The following is a 9,989-nucleotide window of genomic DNA, read 5'->3' on the forward strand; positions in this document are numbered from 1 at the left end:
ATTGCAAATCTATGTGTCAAGACGAACGTTTTCTGTTGTATAGGTTTTGTTAGGCAACATAAATTAACACATTTTGGTCTCTTTATTGTCTTAATTGATTTACTAATTGCAGCACAAGTCAAATTTCATTCAACATGTGCGTGTAATTTTTTTTTTTATAATTAAGTGTTCCACGTGCGCTAAAAAGACATAACGCTGTGAAAGCGGTAAGAGAAAATTCACCCGGCGGTTTCGTGTAGACGTACCCTTAGAGTTATGGTTAGGGTTGAGGTTAGGATTAGGGTAAGATAGGATCAGGTTTCATGTGTCATGACAGTGTCATGTGTTCATGACAGTGTCATGTCACTCTTATATCGATACTGTCAAGTAAAGTGTTACCAAAAACTCTTTGTCTCATCATGATGTTTACAGACATTAGTGATAAGTTATACCACAGTGGCTGCTCACACACACACACACACACACACACATACACACAACCACATGGTTACTTGCACCCACACTTTGTTTAAGTTTGCCTGTTTTGTGTGTTATTATTGCTCAAAAAGTTGCCCCATGGATCTGCTAAAGCAATATCAAACATTCTGGACATGCATTGACCCATGTATCTGCTTAAGCAATATCAAACATTCTGGACATGCATTGACAGTCAGAGACAGAGACTTAATTCTCTGTATGTCAGTGTACCATGAGTTTAAAGCTGTTATTTTAAGGTTAACGGAACTGCATTGGGTTGCTTTAAAGGGGTGGTTCAGGATTTTGGACATAAGACCTTATTTCCAAGTAAGCAAGTGTGATATTTATCAGTGGAGACCGTTTTCAGCACGTTTCATCCAGTCCTTCTAATTGCAGAGTTCGCAGGTGCTAGGCTAGCGCCAGTCAACGGTATGTGCTAGCCTGCCACTAAAGACAGTCTTACCCACTCCAAAGTACAGGAGTAGTCAGGTTAATAGGGCATAGATCACTCTGAAAGTAATCCCCAACAAAATAACATTCTTCATGTTATTGTTGGAATTGTGGCACCCCCAACCAGCCTTGCAAATTGTTGGCTGTATGGGTATGTAAAACTCTTGCTGGCCTCTTGCTGGAGATGGCCTCTTGCTTAGATTTCTTCTACTTACTTAATGTGTTGTCCCAAGTATACACTGAGTGTTACCTGCTCTGTTCTCTCCCTCCATTCTCCACTGTGCCTGTTCTGCTTATCCAGGACCAAGGACGCAGAGGACAAGAAGGGTGTGCGATATATGACTGGAATGGTCAGATAAGATCATTTTTTATGTTTGAGGTCCACATGATGGGGCCCTTACACAAACGGAGTTGTGTTGATCCAGCATCTTCCACACCTCCCATAACACTCCCGACTCCAGCCAAATGTTGCATCCTCCTTACCATGTCCCTCTTATAGGTGTACAGAGTCGGAGGGCTACCCATCCCTTCCACATTGTGTCTTTTGTGTAGTTCACACACGTGTTGTTCAAACTTGAGACTGAAATCTTTTTTATTTTTTTGGAAACCTAAATGAGTGTCAGACCTCCTTTTTATGTTGCAATGTTACCATACCTTCCTCCCAGTCTTTTTTGCATTTGTTCCTGTTCTTGTTTGAAACACACATTGAAAACTTCTAGATATTTTGGTAAATTCTATTGAAAACATGTATCAGTCATCCTTTTCATAGTCTCACCAGCCGGCTGAAATATAAGTTATAAGTATTTTATTGAAATAGGTGATTGCTTATTGAGTTACAAGTGTGTTATTGAAACAGTGGGTGTGGGTATCTTGCAGTATTAATCAACATTTTCCAATTTAAGTTGTTATTGATTCTTATTTAGCCTATGTGTTTTTGACATGTTTATGGCTTAGTCTTAAAATGTTAAAGGCTGTGTTGTGGCCACCTTTATGCTATTTCTCTAAAAGAACTGAATAGATTTAATGCATTGATCAAACTTTTAGGCTATTAGGCTACTGAATGCCAATATTTATATATTTGATAGACGTTTATTGCTAGTTTTACAATGATCAAAGTTGTGTGGTAGATTTGGGGGCACCTTCATCTTCATCTCACCAAACGAACTGAAAAGGACACTGGATCTAATGTCCACACACAAAAAGGATACAAAATGCATAGCCTACGTTTTGACAATGTAAGTAAAGTATAGCGTGATACAGGCAAATGTAGGAATGTCCAGCAAGGAAACAAACGTTCAATGTTAGAACTACCAAAGAACATATTTTAGATCGATGTTGCAAATTAATTATACTCGCAATATATAATTGACACTATAATGCAAGCATGCTAACACGTAATAACACTCGTTTTTGGTTTGTTGTAATGTTTCCCGTTCAATAACGCACTCGATGCTGTCTATCCCATTGAAATAACACGACACGCAAAGAGCTGTTTGGAACTGTTGAAGCGTACGTGAACCACGTGACCGTTTGGCGGCGACTTCAAAGAGTGTCGCAACTCTCTTTTTCTATGGCTCTGGATAAGTGGAGCTAGGCGGAACGAAATTCATCTGGCGAGAGTCAGGTTAGCATTTGCCCATTTGTTGAAGGAATCAGGATTCCAATGATTCAAATTATCTTTTATGATGTACAACAAGGTCTCTATTCAGGAAGTAGTTGATCAGGAAAGTATATTTTTTTGATTGCAGAAAGTATGTTTTTTTTTTATCAATATTATTTAGTTTGGAAAATATTGTTCTTCTATTCAGATCATATCTATCTCTCTGTAGTTATCAGTTCCTCTTGGCCAGATAGATAGATAGATAGATACTTTATTGATCCCCAAGGGGAAATTCAAGACAGACAGACCTGCAGAGCAAATCCCAAATTTGCCAAAAGGTTTGTTTGTATGGGTATTCCCATGCTCAAAAAACTATACTATTACACATTATTCTTCAAAAGATAACATAAACATATTATCTTTTCACGAATTTGTTCAAGAATCTTTTTTGTATGTATTTTTGACCACCCCTAATAACAACATGTAATAATGGGACTATGACTGTTCGGTCCTCACAGAGCAATTCAGAGGGTTAAAGTCTTCAACAACACTATGGCACAAATCAATGCATCACCTTCTGTAACCTAACAGGCACCAAGCTACAGTATGTGCAACAACTCATGCGAGCTGGAATGATGCTCTTCGTTCCATGAACAAGTATGAGCAGAACGTCTCCTTACCTAATTTGTTGATTTGGGCCTCCATTCTCTCTAGTCTCTCTAGAACATCAGTGCCCTGCATGGAGTATGCTGTAAGGTGATCATTCCTATGCTCCCCCACCACGCTCTCTCTCTTGGAGAGGATCTTCAAATTGACCCAAGTCAGACAGAGCAAGGTGGCAGCTATGACCACACAAGGCACAAGCCCTCGAACACAGCTCACCCTCACCATCCCTCTGTCCAGTTGTGTGCACGCAGGACATGCACCAGGCTCCCTCTCCAGTAGAGAATGGAAAACATAGTGAAGACGCAGATAAGATCTTACTCAGACTAAAGGTCCTAACTCCTCCCCATCCAAAGCAATAGCTACTGAAGGCTGTACAGCTGCCACTATTTTACATAAACCTAATTCCTGAAACCTGAACTACAATATTCAACTATGCTCAAAATGCCCCTTATATAAAGACATGAATAATAGTGTATCGACTAACTGTCTAACATGTAACAGCATACTAATGCATTTACATGCAAGGCTATAAAACTGGTAAAACAGGCTCTGTTGTCTTGAGGGACTCTAATAGGATGTAATTCTTTATCACAATCAACCCACACACATACATTTACAGCGAGCCTTGGGGTGTTGGCATTTCTGAGAAAAAAACAACACAAAGGGCCCTATCTCGGCGATCTAAATGCAGCGCATAGTGTATTCTTATCACGGTGCAGAGCATATTCCTATCTTACCAGGGCTTAAAATTCATTTTTCAAAATGGGGGGGAATTCCCCCCTTAGGTTATTCATGTAGGGGGGATTTACACAATTTGGGGGGGAGGGGGGGTCGATTCTGATACCAAGTCAAGAATTGCGATTTCAATACTTCGATACTTTTTTTAAAAAAGTGTTTGATTTTGGGGCCCCCACCACCCTGACGTCATCAGTAATATATACTGTAGTGGGAACAGTGGACATCCTAGATTCTGCTTGACTCTCTCCACACACACAAACACACACTGAAAATGATAGCTTATGTGATATGTTTCTATCATATATTTTTGAATTCATATAGAGTGTATTTATTTAATAATGCATTTTTTTAAAGTATAGCATTTTACTAGTAATTACTAGTAGCTAAACATATTTAGTAATTTGAATGCCTCATATTGACGTTTAACCTATAACACTTAGGCATATCTTTAATGTGGTGTGTAGGTCCAATTGAGTGCACATTGCTGATGAGTAGGTGTAATTGAGTGCCTGTCACTTTAAGAAAATACGTGAGAGTAATTCTATGGAGTAATTAGCCCCCCTTCAACCTGACGGTTTTAGGCTATAGTCGCTAGTGAATAAAAGTTGTGCATAGTGCGGTATGTGTATGCAAATCATTATGTTTTCTATGTCATTAGATACAATAAACATGTCGAAGACAATCTTTCTGGGATCAAGTGTTGACGTGACCTGAGCTAGCAGGATAGTTACCAAGGGGCTCTTTCCAGATGTAAAAGTTTGCCATGGTAGCGTAGCCTATTTGCGTAAGCGCAAAGTGGTTCTCTCTCTCGCTCTCTCTCCGTGTGTGTGTGCGTCTGCATGAGGCTATGTTCAATTCAACTCGGTAGTTGATCAGTCCGGTCAATAGCACCGCATTCACGCCACTTAATGATTGGCTATATTAACGTCATCAGACAGGCTGTAAAAGTGTATGCGGGAATTTCTCGCATTATGATGGCTAGAGTTGCGGGACTTGAACAAATTATGCGCAATACCCGCAATCCCGCAGTGAAATTTAAGCCCTGCTTACACTCGAATTTTTCGCCATTGCACTTTTCTTTTATTAAACAATGCACTCAGGGGTGTGTCAATTAAAGACCTAAGGCGTGGTCTAGCACATTATCTAAAAATCGCTATCTTACACCATCTAAAAAGCATTACGCCACTGACCACAAAAAAACTGGTCTATAGCGAAAGGTGCATATGAAGCATAGCTGAAGACACACTATCACGGGATGTAGGCAGCAACTCCTCTGCAGGATAAATGTCCTTTGGTTTTTTATTCAGTCATTTGAACATTATTGGGGTAAGTGTTGCTTATTTCAGGCTGTTTTCGATGGTAACCCATTGACAGTCAACAGTGAAAGTAACGGTAGAGAGCGGTACAAAATATGACTGCTGCCCAGTCCTGCACAGTCTCTCTGCAAAAACAAATCACACATGTCAATTTGTCTTCATCTCCTACTCCATCTCCTACTCTAGCAACTTTTGTGTATGTAAATTAGTGTGTGCATGTGTCCGTTGCTTTTGTGTGCTTCTCTGTGTGTGTTTTCGCTTGTGACTGTGTGTGTAGGGGTAATGGGGTGTGTGTATGTGTGTGTGCGTGTGTCTGCTGTGTGTGTGTGGGTATGTTTGTGCATGCGTGCATGTACGTGTTTGTGTTTATGTGTGTGTGTGCTTATATGTGGGCCTGTGTGTATGTGTGCGTGTGAGTCTGTGCGTGTGTATGTGAGTGCGTGTGTGCATATGTCTGCATGTCTGTGCGTGTGTGTGTGTGTGTTTGCATGTGTGTGCATACCTGTTTGTATGTGTGTGTGTGTCTGTGCTTGTGTGTGTGTGTGTGTTTATGTGTGTCTGCTTGCCTGCATCTGTGTGTGTGTTTTAGGTGTCTGTGTGCGTGTCCGCTTGTGCGTGGGTGTGTGAGTGTAATTGGGTGTGTATGTGTGTGCATGTGCCTGCTTGTGTGTGTGCGTGTGGGTGTGTTTGTGCATGCGTGCGTGTACGTGTTTGTGTGTGTGTGTGCGTGCGCTTGTGTGTGTGCCTGTCTGTGTGTGTGTGTATGCATGTGAGTCTGTGCGTGCATGCCTGTGTGTGTATGTGCGTGCGTGTGCTTGTGTGTGTGCCTGTCTGTGTGTGTGTGTATGCATGTGAGTCTGTGCGTGCATGCCTGTGTGTGTATGTGAGTCTGTGCGTGCATACCTGTGTATGTGCATTTGTGTGCTTGCGTATATATGTCTACATGTCTACTGTGTGTGAATGTGTGTGCGTGTGTCTTTATATGTGTGTGTTTATGCGTGTGTGTTTATGTGTGCATGTGTGCGTATGTGTGAGTGTGTGCATTCCTGTGTCTGTGCTTGTGTGTGTGTGTGTGTATGTATCTTTATGTGTGTGCATGTATATTTATGTGTGTGTTTGCGTGTGTTAATGATTGCGTCTGTGAGTGTGTGCAGTGTACAGTCACTGCTTAGTGTACGGTCACTAAATGTACACATATATGAATTTATTGTGTGGTCCCCCATGAATGGAATTCCACAAAACTTGACATGTTTTTGTTGCAAACAAAATCAACCTAAGCGTGCTCAGATGACGTGATAGACGGGGCACTGTTGCTCACCTGTCCATCATCGTAAAGCCCAATTTGATAGGTCCAAACAGCTCTGGTTCGAGCATAGTTGCTCCACATCGAAGCAATGTCAGACCAAACTTCCCAAGCTCAAATGTTGTGAGCGGGGCTAAGTTCAGCTGGCACCCAGGCTACCTGTCAGCCTGAGATACCTGCGATTACACTATACATCAAATGAGTGGTTATGGGATGGGTTGACAGTCCTCCTAGACCCTACAGTTCTCGAGATATTCACAGAAAACTTTGTCCGGCCTACCCTTCTTTCGGGGGGTCCAGTCAGGCGACGGATCAACACGAAAAACACCGGTTCTGTGTCATCCTTGTGGGGCTACATGGCCACCCAGTTTTGTGCAGCCCGGTCTTTCAGTGTCCCGGGAATCGTTGACACAAAATCACTGAGAAGAAGAAAAAAAAGAAAAGAAAATCTGGAAGAAAAAAAAGCTCTGACTAAACCTATATGACCGTCGCTTCGCTGTGCTGTGTATAACTGTTTTGTCATTGACTATGACACCACGGTGAGGTTAGTTTCACTTTGCCTAAAAAAAAATGTAAATGTAAATGTTGTGTATACAAGGAATTTGGTCTCTGCATTTATCCCATCCTTGAATTAGTGAAACACACAGAGCACACAGTGAGATGAAGCACACACTAACTAGCCAGCTACAGCGGCGCTCAGGGAGCAGTAAGGGGTTGGGTGCCTTGCTCAAATGACAAGGACCAACCCCGTGATTACGTTGTTTTTTCGACTGCGAGTGTTCATGTGCTCTGCAGTCGTAATGTGTGAAAAACATGGATGCCACAACATACGCTCACTAATATTAAATAAACAACTATAATTGCTTAAAAATATGGTGTAAGACGCTCGTGAAAGAAAGATGCAGCTTTCAAGTGATAAAAACGCAAATTCCCCAAGTTCACATTAAAACTGTTGGACATGAAAGGCCACATGGACTACAAACAAACTACAATGTGACAACAAAAGTGATGAGCCCCTAACTGGGCAACTAGTGTAGCAAAATCTAGTTTCCCGCCTCTGATTCCATAGGAGTTAATACTGCCGTCATGCCGGTCGTAAACTCGGAGGACCCAACTTTAAAAGAGTGTTCATGAGATCTGAACACAATCCGCAAAAGTGGCGTTGCGTTCCCACTTTTTATTTCGCGTTTAGACGAGCGTCTTTGGGTGGAAATCTGCATGCACACGGTGACGCAGAAGTGTGAAATTTGATGTAGTATGCATGCATGCCAGGTGGCTAGGTGGTAGGCCTACTGTGAAGCACTGCCATACAACAACACCAAGAGCGCGCGCATGTGTTGAAACTTCCTTCTACTTCTCTCCGTAGTAGCACGAAATAGCCCACAGTCGAAAACCTAAGCTAAGGCAACTTGAATATCCGACTGATGGAAATAATCCGACATGTTTGTTGTTGTTTGGCTGTACTGCACATGGATATGACGCCAACACGTATGCGAGGATAGCCAGCGTGAGCAGCTCAGAACACACTTTTGCGTTTTTAACCCTTTAGACGGGAACGCGACGGTGGAGCATCTTTAAGATTTCCACTCTGGAGGGTGGGTTCATTTTTTTGCGTTTTTAAGCCCCAAAAACGCTGTCGCCGTCTAAACGAAAGGCACATCTGATAAAATATTTTGTCGGTTTCACCCGGGAGCGTTGTCGTGTAAAGCCGGCCTTAGTTTAGTGATAAATTACCTTTCCTATTTGTAACAAGAGTGAGATTTGTCTCTTGTATTGTTGCAAGGGAGGCCGCTGTGGTTGAGAATATGATAGAACAAGACTTCCGCACAAGTCTCCGAGCAAAAAATCCGACCCAACATTTTTTTCTCTCTCTGTCGGAGGTCCGAATTTCTGAATATTCGATGTGGCATGAAGGCGGAATAAGTCATTTAGAGACAGACGAGACCAGGAAGTGACATCAAACACGTCAAAATATGTCATACCGAAAATGAGATTCCGGAAGTAGGTACATCATTTAATTTACTCTTTATGGAAGATACAGCAGGGAAAACTTGTTTTCTTTTACAGTCTATGGAACAAAATGGTCGCAATAGGTATTACGATTTTGACCAGATCACCCGGAGACTGAAGGCAGGATACATTCAGAAACCTATATCTCACTGAAAACAGCATAGATGGGGTTTTTCCAAGTTTGTATGTGTGTGGAAGTAACAGAGACACAAAATAACACCAAATCCCAGACAAAAGTGATTTTTTTATAATATGGACACTTTAAGAAATTCATTCATTTTAATTTTGTCACAATTATAAATTTGCCTCACATTTAATGACAGGTGCTGAGGCTGGTCTCAGATTTGCGTAATCACCCTGCTGCGGTTCTTATGACTGAGGGATACCCTGTGGTCATCAGTTCTGATGATCCCATCCTGTTTGGGAACCCTGGACTCTCCTATGACTTCTACGAGGCCTTTGTTGGGATTGGAGGGATGAGTGCAAACTTGGGCACCCTAAGGCTGGGATCACATCAGCCAGCGGCAAGCGGCAGCGGCAAACGTAACACAACGCTCAGACCATAATAAGTGTTGTCTCGTTCCTAAGCAACATAAATGGTTTGTCAATTGAATACGCTCGCATTGCGCTTTGAAAGTTGAACCAAGTTCAACGCTCAGCTTGTTCAGCGTTACCACCACTCCACTGCCGAACTATAGAGAATAATAGGAAACCTGCCGCTGGCTAATGTGATCCTGCCTAAAAGAACTCGCTGTGAATTCAATCAAGTAAGCACTTCAGAGTTTACCAGGTAGGCCTACAGCTTTTTGTCTCCAGAATTAATGGAATGAAATTCATGGAATGCAACATAAAACTCATTTTCAGCGCTTTGCCCAAGGGCCGAAAGGATAAATTGATGAAAATATGAGAGGAGAAGTGGGACAAAGTTGTTTCTGCTAATACTAAAATAGACTAATAGGTACAGTTTTGGAAAAAAAGTGGCAGGAGAATTGAGACTAAACTGATATGTGAAAATACAGGATTGACAGACTACTCTCCACACATGAACCTAAATTAGACTTGAACAGTAAAAATAGTGTTTTGAATTAAGGACAACACTCAATAGTTCTTTTACACTCATTTTTCTAATCATCCCATGGACGTTTCAGGCCAGATGCCCTTCTTTAGCATGACTAATGATAAATGTGCTTTATTACACCTGTTTCCCCCTGACTCCTTATTCCTATGGGTTTCCTTTTCATATCATTTAGTAGGCTATGCAAAACTGTGTGAAACAGAAATGCGCTCAGAATCATACTCTAATGTGAAGTAATGGATTCCATTCTTGAGCTAATGTAGGTTTTCAACATCACCACTCAAATGAAAAATAAATGTAGCACTGTTTTTAAACTTAGGATAGGCTACGGATAGTGATTGTAAATTCAATACAACTCAAATTTACTTTATTGGT

At 41.5% G+C, this 9,989-nt stretch overlaps 1 protein-coding gene across 2 annotated transcripts in view; it reads right to left on the minus strand.

The window, feature by feature from the left end:
- LOC125310913 (probable polypeptide N-acetylgalactosaminyltransferase 8) overlaps positions 1 to 9,989 on the minus strand; it is a 44,094-nt gene that overhangs the window by 9,692 nt on the left and 24,413 nt on the right. Inside the window, exon 1 of one of the 2 annotated variants that reach the window (XM_048268704.1) lies at positions 3,187 to 3,380. The exons of the other annotated variant lie outside the window; for it this stretch is intronic. Coding sequence (XP_048124661.1) covers positions 3,187 to 3,247 — 61 coding nt within the window. The 5' untranslated portion in view covers positions 3,248 to 3,380. Of the gene's footprint in view, positions 1 to 3,186; positions 3,381 to 9,989 lie in introns of those variants that run through there. 2 annotated transcript variants of the gene reach the window in all.

This window comes from Alosa alosa, chromosome 17 (assembly GCF_017589495.1).
Source record: "Alosa alosa isolate M-15738 ecotype Scorff River chromosome 17, AALO_Geno_1.1, whole genome shotgun sequence".
NCBI lineage: Eukaryota > Metazoa > Chordata > Actinopteri > Clupeiformes > Clupeidae > Alosa > Alosa alosa.